This window comes from Mchenga conophoros, linkage group LG3 (genome assembly GCF_057382185.1).
Source record: "Mchenga conophoros isolate Kocher_MC1m ecotype Shallow Benthic linkage group LG3, M_conophoros_male_GT1.1, whole genome shotgun sequence".
NCBI lineage: Eukaryota > Metazoa > Chordata > Actinopteri > Cichliformes > Cichlidae > Mchenga > Mchenga conophoros.
This window is the reverse complement of record NC_140528.1, coordinates 62,057,407-62,080,237: the sequence shown is the minus strand read 5'-3', so window position 1 is coordinate 62,080,237 and position 22,831 is coordinate 62,057,407. Positions and strand designations below refer to the sequence as shown.

Genomic DNA, 22,831 nt, shown 5'->3' with positions numbered 1-22,831 from the left:
TTTCGACCCTGAGCTGATGTATTTTATACTCAGGGCTGCCCGTGGCTGCATGAAAACAACAGAAGATGATCGCTCATTGAAATGGACTGAAGACATAATTATATACAAAGAGTTTTCATGATTATTCTTCTTATTTTACAATTATTTGACCACAGCTACATTTTATTTACTTATTCTGAACTCAAACAGACCTGCAGAATGATGCTTTATTTAAAGTAGGCCTGCACAGGCCTGTGCTGTTTTTCTCCTCTTTAAAAAGTTCTTAAAAGGTAAAAAAGCTCTTCTTCTTATTAAGACATCTTGTATTGTATTAAGTATATTTATTATCATCTCTGAATTATGGACGATGAATTTTAAAGAAAGAAATCTGAAAAACAATCCGGACGTTAAAATTTGTGCCTCAATGATCAGCAGTTACTCAGGTTTGTGTCGACACATTTGTACAATAGTTTGTGTGAACTGGAGACCTGAAAAGTTGCACACAAATCACTGCACACATCTGTAAATCTTACTTTCTGCTTGTGAATCATATTATACACAGTTGTACCACTTTCAAGGTAAATTTGTTGCCATAAAAACAAGGATATACTGTCCACCTTCACTCCCTGTCTCTGTAGCAGTAAGTGGTTCTTCAAAGGGAAAATGCAGCTGTTAGCTGTAATGTTAGGATTTGTAGATCACTTTATAAATGTGGAGTGTGTGGAGAACAGACTGTGTGAGTCAGATACACCAGTGGGCCACCACACACGTGTACCACACGGTAAATAAATGTAAACACTGATTTTCAAATCCAGCTTCATTTAAAGTCAAAATGTCACCAGGATGCAGTAAATCTTTCTCCTCTGAACAACAGCAAAAAGAAAATCAGGCTTCAAAATGACTTCATGTTTCTATTTGTCTCTAACTGGATATTTTTCTGTGAACAGTTCCCAGTAAGCCCACTGTGACCCTGCAGCCATCCTGGACTCAGATATACAGCGGTGAGACAGTCACTGTCAGATGTGAGATTCAGGGAGGTGAAGGAGCTCAGTGGACGTATGAATGGAGAGCAGCCAAGTTAAACACACCTCCAACATCCAATGAATACAGAATCATCAGAGCTACTGAGTCTGACAGTGGAGGATACAGCTGCCGGGGCAGGAGGGACTATTTCTTCTCAGAGTGGAGTGATATCATCACACTGACTGTATCATGTAAGATCTTTCATCCAGATTATTTCAAATTACTTATTGTGTTAATCTAACCTTTAACTGGGAAAATGAGTCATCTGCCTATTAAATAAAATCACAAATAAGATGTTAATTTATTTATTTTTTATTCCAGTAACTTTCAAACATGATAACAGACAGTTTGTGTTTATATTACAAAACATATCATTTAACCATTTGTGGACAGGCTGCAGTCTTCAGTGTCCATGAACAGCATCAACATGCTGGTTCAGACGTTTCTTCTCAGGGTAGAAATTATTTCTTTTCTTCTTGTATAAAAATATTTTAATGTTAGTTTTAATTCAAAATTAACATGTAACACATATAAACATCAAAGAAAAAGCAAGTGAATGTTTCAGTTCAACAAGCGCTCCAGTCAGACATTAAACTTCAGTAACACTGTGCAGTTATGAAACTTTAATCTGAGTCAAACTGATTTAATCAGCATTAAATAAATCAATGAAATAAACATCACCCCACAGATACAACCTCAGTGAATTATGTCCAGTGTTCACTCAGTGTGGGTGTTAAACTGTGTGACTGGAGTCGTGCTTTGTGGCATCGAGAGCTAACAGCTAACAGTTAGCCAAGCTAACATTGAAGCACTTTTGCAAATAGGATCGAACAAAATGAGTATGGATTAAAAAAGTACACTTGGTGTAGCATCCCCGGTTGAAAAGATGGTCTCTCAAACTGATGGTTCGCAATCCTTTTATTAAACAGCCGTGTATGTGAACACACCGTAAGAGCTACAACATACAGAATAAAAGACTATTAGTAAATCAAACAGTGTGTTACCTTTAACCTTTTGACTTATTCATTAATCACAAATTAATTCTCCTTACCTTACATAACAAATAACACTAAAACTTGTAAATTATTGCATACAACAGGGAAATCGTTGCATCGCTGCCTAAACATGACGAGGTACGTTTGCGCCCTCTAGTGGGTGAAAACTTAGCCTTCATGCTTAGTAGCGGTCAGCAGATATATGCTCCGTAAAACAACAAAATACATATCTACAGGACAAACTTTGGTACAAACCTTGTTCCCTCATCAACCAGGTGCTAAGAAACTGCTTTCCACTCAGTGTTGCACCTTAATAGCCGTTCTTTTTCCCATTCCCGTCCATTAACCATAGAGCACACCTTCTCTCTGTGCATTAAAACTCGCGCTTCTGCCATATGGTTTACGCTACTTGATTTACGGCACCTTGTCGCTCTGTGACTTTCAAAATAAAAGCATTCACTCCAACAATATAATAGCCACTCATAAGTTTACAAAACACTTTACCAAATATTAATGAGGTCATTTACACTTGGTGACAGACAAACAGGGTATTTTAAAACTTTACTTATACTCTATACCACTATAATTACTGCTTGTGAATTGAAATGCATTCTGGGATACCTGGCTGCCCCACGTCCACAGTACCACCAGTTCATCGCATTCGATTGTCTAGTATTGATCTGTGCTGACTTACTCTACATGGTAACCAATCAGATGTTAGACGAGCTGCAGTGGCAGCGTTAAACAAGACCCTCCACAGGTTTTTCACATTTTGCCAAGTTTGGTCTCATGAGGAACACAAACTCCATCTTTAGCTGAATTAAACTCAAAGGACTCCTGTGTGGTTTTATTTTATTGGAGACTTCATTGGAGTCTGTCAGCCTCTCTGATTGTTCAGTTTTCCTCTGTAAATAAGATGTTTACATTATTCAAAATTACATTTAAGATCATAGAAAACTACATGAACTTGATGTTGGAACCATGTCAGCGATGGTCACGGTGCTCGAACAATAACAGACACCATTCAGTGTAGTGTGATTTTAGACTATTATTAAAGGGAAAAGTAGAGAGAACACAAACAAACTGACCATGGATTAAACATGGATAAAGTACTTTGTATTTGTGACATTTGTCTTTGAATAGATGAAGAATAAGTCAGAGGGAATCTGTAGTGTAGTTGTGCATGAAGACCGTCTAATGTGTCACATGCAGGTAAATGTTTTCTGTTTGGTGCTTGAAGCTAAATGACTGAGTGAATGTGTAAAGTTTGATCATTACTATTAAGCACTTACTGAAAAAAACAACAAATTGCATATTTCTAAAATGATTCTTGAATGTTTTACTTTCTCTTTAAAATCTTTATTTATTGCAACAAAGATTTTCCTGAAGCAACTGACAGTCTGATGTTTGTCTTTCCTGTAACATCAACAGCAAGTAAACCCAGAGCCACACTGACAGCACACAGTTCAGTCATACCAGCAGGGGGCAGTGTGACACTGAGCTGCTCTGTGGAGGGCTCTGCTGGCTGGAAGTTTGACTGGTTCAGACGTGATTCAGAGTTTTCTGGAGGTCAGAAAATAGGAGCTGGAACATCAGAGCACACGATCAGTATTTCAGAAGGAGGCATCTATTACTGCAGAGGAGGGAGAGGAGATCCAGTTTTCTCCACAGAGGACAGTGCTGCAGTTACAATTCAGAAACAAGGTGAGGGTGAAATCTTGTTGTGAAATAAAACGAAACATCATGATTAAACTGAAGTAACAATTGATTTGTGATTTTTTCAGTTTAATATTTGTATTTATTTGTTTGTTAGGGAAAGTTTGGGCTGCTGTGAAACTGCAGCACAGCTGGTCTCAGATATTCACTGGTGACACAATCACTCTCAGATGTGAGATTCAGGGAGGTGAAGGAAAGGTGTGGAAATATGAATGGACAGCACCCAACACAAACAGCCCTCCAACATCCAGTGAATACAGGATCAGCAGAGTTTCAGTGTCCCACAGTGGAGACTACAGATGTCGGGGTAGCAGTGACTATCTCTTCACAGGATGGAGTGATGCCTTCAGACTGACAGTTTCATGTGAGTTGGACCATGATTCATGCTGACATTTCATGTTTTCATGTTTACATCTGTCTTAACAGGAAAACTCCAACAATGATCCAGCTGTCTGCAGGCAGCTCAGGACAACAGTTTTTCTCACTGTGCAAACAGAAAGGAGAGACACCATGGAGGCTCTTAAAATATCAGCAGTTTAAAGAGGAATGTACAGAGATGACAGTTTGATAAGAGAATGATAAATCAGTGAAATCTTTAGTTTGTTAGACAGTCTAATGTGTCACATGCAGGTAGGGATGGGAATGGATAAGAATTGATTGATTCTTATTGGCTCCACTTTGAGAGTCGCCACCATCTCTAAGCAGAATATCAAAGACATTCATGCAGATTAGAGGCTGTGAGGTCAAATGTTTGTGCATGTTGGAGGTATTTCCCCTCTTTGTTGTGATCAGTGTTGGGATCATTTCTCAAAAAAGTAAAGCAAAAAAGTTCTTACACAAAATCAGCACAAAGAGACTTTAAAGCGGTCGTCATGGTGATTTTACAGTAGAAACATGAACAGGTAGAAACGGAGCTGCAGCCTGACTGCTCATCAGTTTGTTACCTGTAGAATTTCAGCAGCAGCTTTACTGTAAATCACAACTCATTTCTCACAGTGCTGGTCTGGGGTCAGCATTCACTCAGCTTTAACGTCACTCTGGGTTCTTGGCTAGCTTAGCGTTAGCATGCTGTGCTTTAAAGAGCCAAAGTTGTGTTAACAGGTGATTATTTGAATGCAGTTGTTTCTGTCCTAGAACAGTTTCCACTTTACCATCACTCTCATCCTGTATGCTGTAATCCAGTTCTCTACTCCCATCCCTACATGCAGGATTACTAATTACTGTTTGTGTTTGTAGATAAATTAATCAGTGAATGTTTAAAGTGTGATCAGTACTGTAGCAAGTTTATTCTTGATTATGTTTTAATGTTTTACTTATTTTGTTTCTTCAACAGCAAGTAAACCCAGAGCCACACTGACAGCACACAGTTCAGTCATACCAGCAGGGGGCAGTGTGACACTGAGCTGCTCTGTGGAGGGCTCTGCTGGCTGGAAGTTTGACTGGTTCAGACGTGATTCAGTCTCTTCTAAAGCTCAGCTCATGAGAGGAAATGAAGCAAACAGAGTTATTAGTGTCTCACAAGGAGGTCTGTACCACTGCAGAGGAGGGAGAGGAGATCCAGTTTACTACACAGAGGACAGCAGTGACGTCACAGTTACAGAAACGTGTGAGATTAATAATTTTATTTCTGCCAAACTGAGAGATGTCATTTTGTGTTCTGTGCTAACAATTTCATTCAACAACTGTGAGTTTATTAACCCTGAAATGAGAGACAACTCCTGACAAATAGAAGAATTTATTCTGTCTTATTTTTTTTATCTTCATGTTTCTTTTTGTGTCTAACTGGATATTTGTCTGTGAACAGTTCCCAGTAAGCCCACTGTGACCCTGCAGCCATCCTGGACTCAGATATACAGCGGTGAGACAGTCACTGTCAGATGTGAGATTCAGGGAGGTGAAGGAGCTCAGTGGACGTATGAATGGAGAGCAGCCAAGTTAAACACACCTCCAACATCCAATGAATACAGAATCATCAGAGCTACTGAGTCTGACAGTGGAGGATACAGCTGCCGGGGCAGGAGGGACTATTTCTTCTCAGAGTGGAGTGATATCATCACACTGACTGTATCATGTAAGATCTTTCATCCAGAGTATCTAAATAAGGACAAAGCACTTCTTCTTTCTTACAGCTTTATAACTGTCTTTCATGTTGGTCAGTAAAATGTTTTGTTTTCATTCCAACAACAAAAACCTGAACAGCAGCTTTTTATTCACAGTGAAGAGAACAAAACATATGAGAGTAACTTCTCTGCTGTGCAGCTCTAATACATGAAAGATGAAATGCAGAACAAATGCTGAATCTGTCTCAGCTGCTCCACCACATCCACTAAGAAACATTAAATCCACTGATTGTTCCTCATGTGTGTTTTTAACTTAGAAATGCAGCAAATTAAATATGAAAGATTAGTGTTGTGTTTGTGTGATAGTTGTACAGTTTGTTGCAGCTTCACCATTAAAGTTATGTGATATTTATTATTTCCATATTTCCACCAAGTTATTTCAACTGGTTTGATTCAGTCATTGACTTTTGTTCTTTTTCTAAACTGAACTGCAGATAAACCAAAGGCCAAACTGAGAGCTGATAACACAGCTGTTCCAGTAGGGGGCAGTGTGACCCTGACCTGCTCTGTGAGCCCATCATCATCATCTGGATGGAAATACTACTGGTACAGAGATGAGAAATCCTCTGAAGCCCTGACCACACAAGATGCAGTTTTCCACTCAAATGGACAAATCAGTGTCTCACAGGAAGGACTCTACAGGTGCAGAGGAGGAAGAGGAGATCCAGTTTACTACACAGAGGACAGCCAGTCAGTCAGGATTGGGAAAACTGGTCAGTTTAACATGAAGTCAGATAAATTCCTGATTAAGGAGGAAGATGAAGAAAAAAAAAACTTCAACATTTTTGACATTCATGTGTTTTTATTGTACTTTCTTGAACAGTAACAGCCTCAAACAGGCCTGTTGTGACTCTGTATCCAAACTGGTCTGAGATATACAGAGGAGAGACGATCACTGTCAGATGTGAGATCCATGGAGGAGACACTGAGTGGGATTATGAGTGGGAAACAAACAGCATGATAAAAGCTCCAAATCAAAATGAATACAGGATTAGATCTGCTTCATCATCCAACAGTGGAAACTATCGCTGTAAGGGCAGAATGAAAAGTTCACAGCATGAAACAACAGAGTGGAGTGATTCAGTCACACTGACAGTTTCTGACAGTAAGTAGAGACATAGTTCATTTAACCTGGAAATAGAAACAGTTTGTAAAAATGTGTTTTTATTAGTACATGTTGAGATATTTGACATGTTTAGATAGTCTCACTCTTAAAGTTCATCATAAATATTTGTGAGTCAACATTTTAGTGACATTGAATTCAGAGTTAAGAGACAAAACATTGAGAGCAAATCTTTGTTGAACAGATGAACCCCGTCCTGTCCTCACTGTGTCTCCATCATGGCTGAGTCCTAGAGCCTCAGTAACTCTGAACTGTGAGGTTGAACATCCGTCTGCAGGATGGAGCTTCTACTGGTATAAAGCTGTTCCTGATCTATCAGAGAAATCCTCCAGTTATGAGCTGCTACCTGATGGCAGTGGGACTGCACAGGACTCCTACATCATTCATGGACAGACACACACAGCAGGATATGTGTGCAGAGCTGGAAGAGGAGACCCAGAGTATCACACTGATCACAGTCAACCAAAGTTTGTCTGGTCTGCAGGTCAGTGTGATTCTGTTTATCTTTTTTCAAGTAATGCAACAGCAAAAAAATGTAAATTGATGGGGTTTTTTTTGGGGGGGGGGGGTAGCATTGAAGGTGAAAATTATACGAACATTGCGTCTTTTAGCACTGACCTTTAAACATTAAAGCAAAGGAATATTTTCACTGTGATATTTTGAATGCTAACATCTGTGAGCTTTGTCTCTTCACTGCATGTTGTTTCCAGATGTTCATTCAGCAGCGTCTCTCACAGTGAGTCCTGACAGAGTGCAACACTTCACCTCTGACTCTGTCTCACTGACCTGTGAGGGAAACTTCACTGAGTGGAGAGTGAGGAAGTTCTCTGAGGACGGCCGACTCTCTGACTGTAGGAGAATGACTGGATCCACATGTGACATCAACACATCAAAGTCAGATACTGCAGTGTACTGGTGTGAGTCTGGATCAGGAGAGTTCAGCAGTGCAGTCAACATCACTGTACAGAGTATGTTATTATACATTTACTACTTGGATTTTAATGAGTTAGACATCAAATGTGTATTTCTCCCATTATTTTTTTTGTGGCATACAGTATTTGTACCGTAGTCTTTAAGTGTACAAGATCAGATCTTCATGATGAAAAACATTTGTACAATCTGTTCTTATTATTGTTTGTCAGCTTTTTCTAAAAGTGTGCAGCAGCTGATGTGACTGAAACAATTGTGTGTGATTGTGTCACAGATGATGGTAATGGTCCTATCCTGGTGAGTCCTGTTCATCCTGTGACTGAGGGAGCTTCTGTTAGTCTGAGCTGCAGTTTGAGAACACAAAAAATACTTTCCAATGTGTTTTTCTATCACAATGACAAACTTATTGAAAATGATCCCCGAGGGGAGCTGAAGATCTCTGCAGTGTCAAAGTCTGATGAAGGTTTCTACAAGTGTCAGTACTCAGGAAGAGAGTCAGCACAGAGCTGGATGTCAGTTAAAGGTGAGCAGGAGCAAAACATTTGATGGAGTTTCATAAATGAGTTTTGTTTTAAGGCTTGAAGTCACCTCGCTTTATTTTCTGAGAAGTTTCCTAAAATTATTTTATGAATTATAAAGTATAATTAAACTTTATTGTTTGTTGTCACAGTAACTGTGTCAGGAGCTGACAGCTCTTCATCTCCTGTGTGGTTGACTGTTCGACTGGTTTGTGGAGTCTCTCTCATTATTATTCTCCTGCTCTTGTTGTATCGCTGCACAACAACCAACAGTGAGACCTTTTCCTTTACTTAACACAAACTCTTTATCCTTCAAAGACACAAATGCATCATGAGGTTCATTTAAAAGCAAAAGTCTTATTCTACATTTTTAATAAAGGTGCTGTTAATGAGCAGGCCTTCAATCAACACCATCAGCAGCAAGTGTACTCCTCTCTTCTTGCTGGTTAGTTTTTCATCCAGTTATAATATTTTGCCTGATGTTTGCAACAAGACTGTACTTATTAAATCTGCTGCAGCTTTTAATATAAATGTTATTTTCAATAATATTTGTTTTTTAAAATAGCATCACAGACATGAGGTGACTGATTTTCTCTGACCTGCAGGTGATCATTGTGGCTATGAGATAATCAGAAGGTCTGAAAACTCTGAAAATGGTAAAGTATAAACTTTCATTAATATTGAGCTTGTGGACGCTGGATGATTATATAATAACTGTGTTTAACATTGAAGTCCATGCGTCCAACTATTTTCTTACACTTGGGGACCAGGTCGTGGGGGCAGCATCCTAAACAGAGAGGCCACATCCTCCAGCTTGTCTGGGGGAACACCAAGGCTTCCCACACCAGCCGAGAGATATAATCTCTTCAGCATTTCCTTGTTTTGCCCCAGGGTCTCCTCACAGTGGGACATGCCTGAAAAACATCACACATGAGGCATCCTTGTCAGATGCCTGAACCACCTCAAATGTGGTTCTACTCTGAGCCCCTCCCACATGGCCAAACACCTAACGCTATCTCTAAAGAAGAAGCAAGCCAAACTTTGAAGTAAGCTGATTTCCACTGCTTATATCCACGATCTTGTTCTTTGGGGTCACTAACCCAGAGCTTGTGACCATAAGTGAGGGTAGAGATGTAAACTGAGAGCTTCACTTTTACGGTCAGTTCTCTCTTCATCTTGACGTACCGGTACAGTGGACGTAGCACCAATCTACTCCCCTCTCCTCCTGCGAGTGGTGGGCCTATAGGAGGGTGGACCCACGTCCTTTTTTTGGGCTATGCCCAGCCGGGCCCCATGGACCAATGCCTGGCCACCAGGTGCTTGCTCTTAGGCACCCTCCCCAGGCCTTGCTTCATGGGACCCCATTAACCCTTTCAAGGGCAGAGTGAACTGTTCCTTTCATTCAGGTTTTTTTTTATTATTCTTTGTCTGGTCCTGGGTGAGGGACCGGATAAAATTTGCCATGGGAGACCCTACCAGGAGCCCCCCCCCCCCTCCTCCTCCTCCAACAACAACACAGCCCCTGGGATCCATGGGACACACAAACCCCTCCAACATAATAATTTAGAGATTCACGGAAGGGAACATTAACATCAGTAAGATTATTATTTCATTGCTGCCAAAGTCGCATCTGTGATTCAGCTCAAAGTCATTAACAAGACAAGTGAGTGCACAAAATGTGAGATTTGAAATGCAAAATGTACATTGGTAATTATTCTCACTGATAATAAATGCATTTAAGCAGAGAACAGAAGGTGTTTGTTTTGAAATGCTTTCATTTGATCACCTCAACAGGGCAACGTGGTGACGCAGAGGAGAGCTCTGACTACAATAATGTCAATCTGTCAGGGTGCTGGGTCGTTGACCAAAGATTCTGAGGTTATTTTGCTTTTGTGAGTCTCTCTGTGAAAGTGTGAAGATGGTCTAAGTTTAAGTTTATACAGTTTAAGCAGGAGTTTAGTTCTTTCTGTGTTTCTGAGTTTTCTTGTATTTCCAGTTTATGGTTTGTTGTCTGTGAGGTTCCACTTGTGTGTTTGTCTCATCCCTGTGTCGCTTGTGAGAGTCTGTCGTGTCATCCATGTCTCTGCTCACTCGCCCTCCGTGTGTCTTAGTAGTGTCAGTGTGTTTTGTCTCTCTGTTTGTTTATCCCCATTTCTGCATCAAGCTCGTGCGTTCGTGTACTTCCTGTTTTAGTTTGACAGCATTTCATCCCGTGTTCAGTGTGTTTGGTTTGGCTTCCCTGTCTCGTTATATTCAATTCATCAGAGCTGTTTTCCAATGTGTTTCCACTTCACTGATCATCTCTCAATCCTTCCAAGGTGTTTCAAGGTATTCCCAGTGTTCCACATTTTCTGTTAGTTTAAGTTTTAGCTTTCCCAGCTTAGTTTTTTTTTTTCTTTATTTATTTTTGGTTAACCTGATTTGGTTCATGTTTGTTGGCCATGAAAAACGTTTTTTTGTTAAAATTTTGATTTTGTCTCTCGTTGTCTGCATTTGGATCCTTACAAAGAGCCACAGAGTCTGCAGCCACAGATTGTGACAAAATCCAAATTCAGCCACAGCTCTAAAGTCTTAACAGCAGCTCTTTAGCTGTTTTTTCTCTTTAAAGTCTCTTAAATGCTTTAAGTCACTTTGAGTGAAAAGGAGAAGGTTTTGAATTCAAAGCAATGATCCTGATGCCTGAGTTTATATTTCCTTCAGAAAGAATCGTTTAGTGTGTTTCACTTGTTTCTCTCCCCTTAGATAATAATTTTTATTTACTTTAATGTACTGTAGATCTTTTTTTAAATCTTTTTAATTGTTTATTTTATTTGTAATATATTATAAATGTCTTTCTGTGAAGCACTTTGCAACTTTGTTAATAAAAGTGTGATATAAATAAAGTGTGTTGTTGTTGTTGTTGTGTGTCAGACTGAGAGTACATGTTACAGCTGTTCAGTGTTGTGCATGAATCCACTGAAAGAGAGCTTTCATTTAAAAGCACTCATTGTCATTTAAAACAGCTTCAAACCCTCCGAAATGAACTAAAGCTATCAACATGATGGGAAGTAACAACTGCTCTGATGATGCTCAGCAGCCTTTTTACTGTGTAGCAGTTTTTCCAGTTTTCTCGAGGTGGTCCGGCCTGTACTTTCATGTAATACCGATTTATATTGACAGTGTCAATCACATGTTCAGCAAGACCATGATAACTCTGTGTGTGACACATAAATCAAAATCAAATCACTTTTAAACTACTTAAAATATAGTTTCTAACTTTCTCTTCTGCTTCATGACTTTTTTATGCACTGAAATTAAAGGAGCTCATGATTTCTGACTGAGCCACATAGAGAAGAGGAAACACAGCCTGTGGTTTGAGCCACAAGTCTTCCTTTTAGCAGATTTATGATTGATTCATGTTCTCATCAAACTTCACACAGCAGAGAGGAAACAAGGAGTTCAGACAAAGAGCACAGCGGGAATTTCATGAGCAGCTGTTTCATCTGTTCATTTAGTGCTTCTGTGTTAACTTTACTGCTACATGTGTTACTCGAACATTTGAAGCTCTCAAGTCGTTGTTTAATGGAAGTTCTCATATTTTACTTTTTAGATGCACATTCATTTTAGTTTGCATCTGTGTGGGTTTCCTCCATGAACTCCAGCTTCCTAACAGCTGTTCTTATCATTATTTATGATATGTTCATTTAGTTATTCTGTTTTCATTGCTACCCAAAATCTTGGGAACAGAACATTTGAAGTCATCTATTCTCCACATCAGAGAGACATCAGTGTTCAAGGTCGGTCCTGTGATGGGCTTTAAGTGTCAGTGTGGATATAAAGTTATAGCTCCTTGTCCCATATTTCCCATGTCAAACTCTGAACACAGCTTCCAAGTCCAATCACTGGACTGTGCTTACAGCTGGTGGCCAATAGAGGGAGACATTAATCCATTTATAATTTATTGTAAGGAGTGAGAAGATGTTGATATGACTGAAGAACAGACAGAACAGAGGAATGATATTGACTTTGGACCCTATCATGAAAATAATCAGGCCTTGGATGGATGTCATAGTGATCAAAGCATTTACATTAATAAACTTTAAAAATACAGTTTCATTAATAAAGTTTTATTGGACTCAAATAAATAGTAATCATGGGCGTATCGATCCAAATATTGATAATTTTGATACCAGCATTTGTATCAATGTTGATCAATACGAGTGTAATGAGCTTGATGCTTCAGTTTCTGTTCTCCTGTGTGCACCGCTGCAGTTTCATCAAAGAGGCAACCTGGCTGTCTGTGTAAATGCTGCTGCTTTCAGGTGTCACAGAGCAGCCACAGTTTGCTTCTCCTCTCTTGTGTTTTATGTTTTACTGTCCCTGACTCAGCAGTGCCAGGCAAACAAGTAAGCAAACGTGCTCAGCTAACCAGGACCATCCAGCAACGCAGTAAGCAGAGAATATCTATGTAGATAACTGTGGTAATAGTAATATTTCAGTTATATTACTTTAATTTTCAAAGTGGAACTGGCTGATTCTTACTCATAAAGTGTCATTTATGCTAAAACATTGATATAATACATTTATCTGACTGAAACATTTAAATGAAAACAATTACAGGAATTGAAACAAATATACCAAACATAGTATGGCTCAGATTTAATTCAATATAATTACCCTGTTGTGCTAAATGTGAAAAAGATACTGTCTGATTACTGTAGTTAAAATACTATTAGATGTGCTAGATTATTGTTTTTTATTTCGGTCCCAGGTTTTAACTAATTAATAATCCAAAGGACAAAAAAAACAAAAAACTTAATGGTCATGAAAACTCCTTCATTCAGAATTAGCAATCTGATGATGTAGTTAATACTTAAAAAGTATTGGTACTGGTATCAGTATCAGTGATACAGGCCTTGTATTTTACTTGGTATCAGATTAATATCAAATCTTGCACACACATCTTATTGCACACGTCCAGAAATAGTGAAATATTAAATTTATTAAACTGTTACAATTTCAGCACCATGGACAGCGCACAAGGTTTTCACTGCATGAGCTGTGCTCTCTAACACGTGACTGTTTGTCGTGGTGGACCTGCACAAATTTAGCTGCATGCACATATAGATCTCTCTTTCACATTTATGGGCATAGGTTAATAATTTTCATTAAAAAGAAAAATGAAATAATTTACTGTTGTACTGTTTCTAAGGTCCCTGTCCCTGGGTTACATCATGTCACTGCAACAGTGTAATTATATTTGAAATAAGAAATCTCAAGAGAATCTGTCACTCTCTCTGCCCACAAAACCAGATCTTTGTGTAACTTCAGACAGTCAGATCCTTGTCATTCTCCACCTTTCTCATGCAAAAACACCTCTCCAATATAAACACTGGGTTGTGTTTAGAGCTGGTACTCAACAGAGGGCGCAATTGAGTTATTTTTTATTGCAATGCATTAGTCTGCTTGTCTGAGTGTTAAATATTTCCCAGAGTTGTGATGATAAAGGAAAAAGACTTTGACTTCAGAGTCTATTATTTACATCACAACATGTTGCAGAAGAAAAATAAATCTCTGTGTGTTGTAAATGTAGGTGTAACTGTGTCCAAAGAACCAAGATCAGCATCTGAAGAGGCATATGGCTGCTGAATGGCCTCCACAACCCTATGGAACAATTGTGACTTAGACAGGGGTCTGCCCAGAATTCCACAGTGGAAGCTCACAAAAAGCTGGTCTGTCTTCCTGAACGACCAGATTTGCAAGACATGCTGTGACAAAGCACAGAGATGGCACAGGGCAACCAGGCCTGCAACCTTGTCCAGGTCCCCAGTGGGAGATGTTCGTAACTGTTGGGCCGGAGGATCACCACTTTCCAGTCCAGCAACCAGCAGCAGCATTGCCTGTGTACCGACAGAGCTCATTAATCCACCTGGCAGATTTTATGGCCAGCAAAAAAAAGTGGTTTTCAGGGACAGACATTGCAGTTCAGCAACCTCCAGCATCTCAAAAGCACAGCACTGAAGAACCAGATCCAGGACTCATGGGAGGAAATGGGGGACCAGTCCTTCTATTTGTAAGTCACTGGGTGTCAGTCTGAAACTGTTTGCTAGCGTTGTTCTTAGACAGTAAACGTGACGAAACTATTCAGGAAAAAACACACGTACATATTGTTTATCATGACTCTGGCCTATAAACACAATTTAAAAACTGGTATATATCACCCTGTTGCTTTGTCATCTTGAAGTAGTCGTGTGATTGGCTTACCACGACTACTTTATTCTTCCTCAGTCGAACAGCAGCACTCATGCGATTGTTTTGCCCCCTTAGCTCCAGGTGTTGTGCCAAAAAGTGGTCGTCTTCCAGAAAGTGATTGCCGTCCGCAGGAGCACGCGCAGTTACTTAAAGCCGTAGCACCCAGATGACTTACGTAGACAGCTACTTCTGTGCAACTGATATAGGATGTGGTAAGCTGAACACAGCTTCAACCGTCTGTTGACAAAAAGTAACGCAACCGCACCGCATGCCGTTGCGTAACGGTTTGTAACGGTAACTATGTTGTAACGATTGAAATAGCAATTAGTTAGATTACTCATTAATCTGAAAAAAGTAACCTTGTTAGTAACACCGTTACTTGTAACACCGTTATTCCCATCACTGCAGGTAGGCGGGGCACCAATTCACTGAGCCTCTGGCACACCTGCTACTCGTCAGACGCTTTCATCAGAAGCGTTCTTAAGGAGCTGCACGACGGTTGTCTAGTGTCGGAGTATTGTCCTTTTCAGGGGGGTCTGTGTAACTGCTCACCCACCTACCGGAGCTTGTGGAGATCATCTTCTCCGAGTCTATACAGAGATTCAATTCACGTCCCAGCACCTCACCTCTCAGTCTCCCTCTGTGCCTTTTAAGTCTGGCTTCTAACTTCCCTGGAATCTGTACGTCAGACTGTATCAAGTAAGCTGGCCAGTTGTCATTTATTTTCCCATTTATGTTCTTTTTGGTTTCCGGCAAAACACCCCTAGCGCTACTGGGTCCTACTGGGAAAAGATGGAACGGTGACCCCCTTCACCTGGGACAGGAGGACCTTCAGAAAAGGGAGTCCTGGACAGGAGTAGTGGGACAGCTGGAAACCAGGCCATGTGGGGCCAAAGTGGGGCCACCAGGATCAACCCCACCTCCTCGGTCTGGACCTTGCAAAGGAATGACTGGAGGAGGAAATATAGAGGGAAGGGAAAAGCATTTGCCAGGTTGTCACATGCAAGGGGAGGGACATTGTTCTGCAGGGAGATGAATAGATAGAAAAATGTTGACTCTCTATATAAAAAGAAAAAGGTTGTCTTCTGCCCTGTCTGTTCTGACGATGACATGGTGCCCCTGCAGACCCGACAGAACTTGCTTGAGTGCCAGGGTGACAGCTTGAAGCTCCAGCATTTATGTGTGAGACACCCAATGACTGATCTAACAGCTGTTGAGCCGAGAGCCTTCATGGACTGTACACCAACCTGTTGGGGAGTCATCTGTGAGGACTAACTGGCAGTCACGGGACCCATCCCTTGGCCCTCCTCCAGGATGGTCGAGTACCCTCCACAGATGGAGAGCTCGATGAAGCCCCTGTGAGACCACCACTGTTGGGACTGTGTTAAAATATGCTTTAGTTTCTCACATTTGCTGAAAGCTGAAAGTCTGACTTTCATTTAAAATGAATTCAGGGGTTTGGGTTGGGGTGGGACTAAGGAAGTTTCAGAGTACTATTAATTGGCAGATGACTCAACCTGTAGATGATAGTACATATGAGTCTAGTGGTTCAGGTCACCCCCTCCCCGTTTGTTCTTTGTTTCTCTGAGCAGACTGTGATGACTGCATGTGTGGAAAAGACTGTTGTTGGTTTGTTTTTATCTGCTGAAAATCAGCCACCACAAAATATCTGTCTGGGCCTCCAAGAAAAGAGGAAATGCAGCCTGTGGTTTCAGCCTGAAGTCTAACGTTTGTCTTCTTTAAAGTCAACACAGCACAGTGGAAATGTGCAGGTATGACAATGTGTGAAAACAGGTTAAAAGTAGCTTTATTGTGGTGATGACACATGCTGGACTAAAGGATAAATAAAGCATGTGGGCATCAAGAGAAACGGTGAAAAGCTTGTTTCTCACGCTCATGTCTTTAAGAGTCTCTGCATGGACGTGCTGTAAATGTTCATTTATCTCTGAAATAAATAAAATCATCCATCGCTCTCTCTGTCCACAACATCATATACAGACATGTTTTTCTTCGTACTGCAACTTCCAAACATGTCAGTTCCTCACAGTATAACACAAAACTCCAAAGTATAATCACTGCTTTGTAACCAGCAGAGGAGCCAGTAAATCATCTAAACCTACTGATACTAATGTGTCTGTTTGTCTGGTTTTACAGAAATGGTTCCTACACCTGTGATGATGACGTCAGTGTTTGACTCCAAACTGTCTGCTGGACAAGTTTTTAGGCCTTTTCAGATTTCATGTCTTCGAGCCTCATAACATATTGATATGTACTGAAACTTTTGCACTTATGTTAACATATAAACTGCAAATAACATAAAAACATGAAGTAACATCTTAATGTATTTTACCTTTCCCACAGAAAAGTGGAGGGATGGAGAAACACACCTGCTGTTAAACAATCTAAAACACTTCGATATCAACATGTTTGCGAGTGTGTGTAGATGATACTGCAACAAACCGTAATCATAACCTTTGTAAGAAAGTGTTTGACAGAATGAAGGATAGATGCTGTGTTTGCAGGCTTTAACTATTATTAATATTATAGACTGTATATTGAGAATGAGAAGTGAGAAACTGAGGTACACCTTATTCTCATATGGAGGGGACTACCCAATCACAAAGTTACCACACCTTAAAGCATTTACTGCTGTGTTGTCCTTTTGGACTCTAATGTGGGCGGAGCCTATAGTAGCTTTCATAGTGTGAAAGATGAGGTCCAACTAGACAGGTTATGGAGAGACAGACAACCATTCATGTTCACATTCACACCTGCAGGCAATCACCTGAATCACCAGTTAACATAATAATATATGACTTTGGAGAGAACCCAGACAGGTGGAGGGAGAACATGCAAACTTCACACAAACAGCCCAGCTGGTGGATTCTAACAGGAAACTTTCTTGCTGTGAGGCAACAGTATGAACTACTGTATCTATGTGCCTCCTTTCTATTTCTGGTTTAATGTCTGTGTAGGTTCTCAGTCATCCAGCTCATGGTGGTCTAAGAAGTTTGGAAGGAAAGTGACTAAACTTCTTTACATTTCTTGAAGATGTGTCACCTCTCATCTAAGAGGCTCTTTGACTTCTAAAAGCAAACAGTAAAGAGTCCCAGGTATTTTAACCTCAGTGAGGGTTTTACTTTAAGTGGGTCATAGATCCACAATTAATCACGTGAGTCATCACATGAGCCGAGCTGTGAAAAAAGGTGTGGGTCATTATGGAGCTTTTTGTACTTCAAAAAACACATTCATGAATCAAACCTAATCAGTCCTCTGTGTTTGGCTTATTTAGTGAGTCAAAAATACAAAAGAGTGGCAGCACAGAAGAAAGTTTCAGTTTTACTGCTGTTGAAAGTTCAGTGCTGCCATCTTGGATTACTAACTCACAGTACGTGTGTCTGCTCAGACTTTCCAAGCTGTAAATGTGAGTTGAGTTCCACAAAAAAAAAAAACATTTTGACTGGTAACTCAGAATTTCCCATTTCTGGCTTATTCAGCAATTTTCACCTGAGATTTGGGGTGAGATCACTGTGAGAGCTTGCCTTACCCTATCATGTGACCTACTGAGGTCACCTGAGGAAAGATACTAGTTGGGGTTGATGTACCTGGGAAGAGATCTCAAAACTGCATTGTAGGTGGCTGACAGCTGATGCCATTATCCATCACCTGTGGTCAGTGATGGTCATTCACAGTAGACATAGATGGCCTCTTTCACTCCTCTTTTAAACCATCATTCTTGTCTGCCCGGTGGTGTAGGGTCCTAATTACTCCAAGTTTGTGTTCCAGAGGGTGATGGGAGTCAAAGAGGAGGTACTGGTCCGTGTGTGTGTGGGCTTCCAGTAAACTTCGATGTTGAGGTTGCCGTTCTCTTCAATGTGCACATCTTAGCCCCTATGACAACTAACAGGAGCTTCCATGTGATACTGAGGCAGGTTATTGGCTGGTAGTTGGATGGGACCGGTCCCTTTTGGGGGTTCTTAAGGATCAGGACTGTCCGCCCTTCGCTTAGCAATTCCAGGTGTCTCTCTTTGACTAGCATGCTCTTCCACTACATATATATATATATATATATATATATACAGCTTACTGTATGTCCTATTTGTCTCAGTAAAAGTTTAATTCATTAACCCTTTACAGCCGATCGGAGCGGGCACGCTCTGTTTTGCGTAACTATTTTTAAATCCCGGTAGCTCTGCAACCAAGTAAGCTAGCGCAATAATTTTTTTTGCATATGAAACTGGAGGAGTTGTACTTACATCTTATGCCATCAGCTTGTCCTAGGTCACAGTTTCCTTCCACATATAGCTTTGCAAAAACTGCATATAAATCACTTGCAGCAACAAAAACATGATATTCCAGAAACACGCTTCGCCGATCCATCAGCTGTTTGTAACACTTCCTACGTCCATCAGCGCGAACTATCACATGACCGCATGACCTGCCCGAAACCGGAAGTGATGTCATTTTGCGGAAATGTAGTTTTTTTACGATCGGGGCCTTATGAGCTTGTGTTTTACTTGTTATGTGTTTTAAAAAGTTATGTTTGACTTTATGACTTTCTGTGTCGTTTCTGGGATGCTTAAGACTCATATTGCACTGCTGGAAATAGTTTATTTTGATGCATATGCTGTTATTTTGCAAATTTGCACTATAATATTTATTTTCGTTTTTCCTGCAGTATATAAAAATTGGTGTATTTCAAAAATAAAACTATGAAGACACTCAAAATAAATTTCCTGTGGTGGGAAACTAGTTTGTGTAACTTTTTTGTATTTACAGTTTTGAGGGATAAGCCTCTTAAATTTCTCTAACTAGAAATATATGTTAAAAAAACAAAAACGATTTTCAATTTGTTTGTAGTTTATTGCACTTTTTTGCAATTTATGTAATTACTATGCACCTAATGCAGACATATTATTAAAGTTTGGGCTATAATGGTTGTATTGATGTATAGCAACTTGAAATGCTCCCAAAAATGGCTCCACAGCATGTAAAAATATAATATAAGCTCTGGCGAACTTGGTTCTATGGTAGGTCTTAAAGGGTTAATGAAGTAAAGTATTTTGAAATTAATTGAATGATTGAATTGTTAATGGATTGTGAAGAGTTTGTGTGTGTGACTCTTGTCCCTTTGCAGCCTTCTTTCTGCCTTTTCTACTGTGCAGCACTATATTTGCAGCACTGCAATCATGTGTGAAGTACATAGTGTATGGTCAAAATCAACAACCTCAGCTGTTGACATGAAGAACTTTGGAGCTGTTGAGCACCAGAGCAGACTGTATTGACCTCTGTTTGTGTTATTGGATAAATCTCTCAATATAAACTGCAAATACAGAATACTGTAGACTTTTTCATTAACGCAAAACTTTTTTTAAACAATCAAACAAAAATACAGTAAATTCAGATCTACAAAAAACTACAATGATGAGAAGCAATATCAAGCAGTATTAAAAGACCAAACTGGAAACGTCTTTGTTCTTCTGAGCAGGCTCCAATGCCTTCATGTGTGTAAAACTGTTATTTTTAATCTACTGAAAAACAACATGGTTTCGAGTCAGGCTACCGAGAAAACAGGAAATGCAGATTGTGGTCTCAGCCCAAAGTGGTCTGTTTTAAAGATCATAGAGCAGCGTGCAGCAAACAAGAATGAGTTGACGAGAGTTGACAAAAGATGCAAAAAGAACAAAGGAAGTTTCACTTTGATCCCTGTGTGGATGGTAAATTTTTAAATGATTTATATGTAGTAAAATAATTGTAATAATTATCACTGCTACATTTAAGTATGCATAATATTCTGTGAAAACAGATCAAAAATCGACAGAAAAAAACTGTGTGGGCATCAAGAGAAACTGTGAAAAGCTTGTTTTTCACACTGAAAAGCAGCTGCCCTCAAGGGTCTCTGCGTGGACATGCTGTAAATGCTCAAATATCTCTCAACAAGGCTACAGAACAAGACTTTTGGTCATCACCATAAGTCATGTAATACATCACAGCATCTTCTGATGTGGTGTTCTACACATACTTAAATAGTTTGGACAGAGGGCTGGACTTCGGTTTAATGGAAGTAATCAATATCAGTCTTTGGTTTAAAGAAGGATGTAATTCAAAACATTTGTAAATTAAATACTAGAAATACATACTTTAAATTTCTACATGGTAGAGTTGCATAAACTTGATCCGCGTCTGGACTTATTTAAGTTACTTGAAGACGTTTCACCTCTCATCCGAGAAGCTTCTTCAGTTCTAAGGTCAAATGGTGGAGAGTCCCAGATATAAACCTAGTGGGAGTAACCCCCCACAGAGGGACAAAAGGACCCCCTGATGATCCTCTAATCGCCTGACCCAAGGTGTGAAACTGGGTGTGGGTCCCAATCAGCCAGAGTTTCGGGTGAGTTCATTGTGAAACCTGGCCCCACCTTATCATGCGAATTCCTGAGATCAGATGGCCCAGGATGTGAGTGGGCGTTAAGGCATCTGGGAAGGGATCTCACAACAGTTGCCCATAGTGGACCTCATCACAGCCACAGAATCTGCCATACGGATTAATAAATTATCACAGACAGAAGCAGAGCAAATCAAGATGAAAGTCTCAGCCACGCTCTCCAGTGCCAAAGTCCCTCCATCCAACCTCACAATACAGGAAAAGAAGGCCGTCGCTTCAATGAGCAAAGACCACAACATCACTGTTTTACCAGCTGATAAGGGAAGATGCACAGTGGTCCTAAACACTACAGATTACCATACAAAGATCACTACTCTCCTCAGGGACAACAATACCTACGAAGCCTTAAAGCGAGACCCCACAAACAGCTACAAAAAGAAAGTTATAGCTTGCCTTCAAGAATTTGAAAAGGACAAAATTATTGACCGCCTTACATATCACCGCCTTTACCCAGGGGATGCCATACCCTGCATTTACGGACTTCCTAAAATCCACAAGGAAGCTGTCCCACTCAGACCCATAGTCAGTAGCATAAACTCAGCCACTTATAACATTGCTAAACACCTTGCTACCATCCTTGCTCCTCTCGTGGGGAACACCCCACACCACATCAAGAACTTCACCGACTTCACCGACAAGGTCCAGAAACTTACCCTGGATCCAGATGAAACCATGGTGTCCTTTGATGTAGTCTCTCTCTTCACTTGCATACCCACCACAGAGGCCGTGGAGACTGTCAGAAAACGACTACAAGAAGACAGCTCCTTGGAGGACAGGACCAACTTCACACCCGATCAGATCTGCACACTGTTAGACCTCTGCCTCACCACTACATATTTCAAATACAACGAAGGCTTTTACAGACAAAAACATGGCTGTGCCATGGGCTCCCCCGTGTCACCTATTGTAGCCAACCTTTACATGGAGGAAGTGGAAAGGAAGGCTCTTGGCTCTTTCAAAGGAAGAGTACCCAGCCACTGGTACAGATATGTAGACGACACATGGGTCAAAATCAAGACACAAGAAGTGGAATCCTTCACTGCGCACATTAACGCTGTGGATAAAAACATCAAGTTCACCAGGGAAGACACAAAGGACAACTGTTTGCCTTTCCTGGACTGCGCTGTGCACATTGAAGAGAAGGGCAACCTCAACATCGAAGTTTACCGGAAGCCCACACACACGGACCAGTACCTCCTGTTCGACTCCCATCACCCTCTGGAACACAAACTTGGAGTAATTAGGACCCTACACCACCGGGCAGAACATGTTCCCTCTAAGCCTGAAGGAAAAAAGAAGGAACACACACATGTAAAGGAAGCACTCAAAACGTGCGGCTATCCTAAATGGGCGTTCTTAAAGTCAGCAAAGAGGCACAGAAAAGAAGACCAGACACCAGCGAGGGAGGATAAGAAAGACAGACGCAACAACATTGTCATCCCCTATGTTGCCGGTGTATCAGAAAAACTCAGGAGGGTTTTCTCCAAGCATGACATCCCGGTGCATTTCAGACCCAGCAACACGCTCAGACAAAAACTGGTTCACCCGAAAGACAAAACGCCAAAACACAGACTTAACAATGTGGTGTATGCTGTACAGTGCAGCGAGGAATGCCCAGACCTCTACATTGGAGAGACCAAACAGCCACTTCACAAGCGCATGGCACAACACAGAAGAGCCACCTCCACAGGAAAAGACTCAGCAGTCCATCTGCATCTTAAGGATAAAGGACACTCTTTCGAGGATGCCAATGT

General features: G+C 40.5%; 2 protein-coding genes across 2 annotated transcripts in view; both read left to right on the top strand.

Moving 5' to 3' along the window:
* The window catches only part of LOC146579906 (Fc receptor-like protein 5), a 72,292-nt gene that overhangs the window by 4,484 nt on the left and 44,977 nt on the right, over window positions 1-22,831 (top strand). The window contains exons 6-8 of the mRNA XM_085265599.1: window positions 927-1,193; window positions 3,429-3,701; window positions 3,811-4,081. Of these exons, the coding sequence (XP_085121725.1) occupies window positions 927-1,193; window positions 3,429-3,701; window positions 3,811-4,081 (811 nt within the window). The remainder of the gene's footprint in view (window positions 1-926; window positions 1,194-3,428; window positions 3,702-3,810; window positions 4,082-22,831) is intronic.
* On the top strand, window positions 4,153-8,699 carry LOC146579907 (Fc receptor-like protein 5). Its single transcript, XM_085250553.1, has 7 exons — window positions 4,153-4,261; window positions 6,268-6,546; window positions 6,663-6,938; window positions 7,141-7,440; window positions 7,667-7,924; window positions 8,161-8,409; window positions 8,557-8,699. Exons 1-7 carry the CDS (start codon window positions 4,153-4,155, stop codon window positions 8,697-8,699), a joined length of 1,614 nt encoding a protein of 537 aa, XP_085106679.1.

Coding starts and splice junctions, on each gene's coding strand:
- LOC146579907 (XM_085250553.1), top strand. CDS start 4,153: ATGATCCAGCTGTCTGCAGGCAGCTCAGGACAACAGTTTTTCTCACTG. Junction 6,939..7,140: donor CACACTGACAGTTTCTGACA/GTAAGTAGAGAC, acceptor TTTGTTGAACAG/ATGAACCCCGTCCTGTCCTC. Junction 7,441..7,666: donor AAAGTTTGTCTGGTCTGCAG/GTCAGTGTGATT, acceptor TGTTGTTTCCAG/ATGTTCATTCAGCAGCGTCT.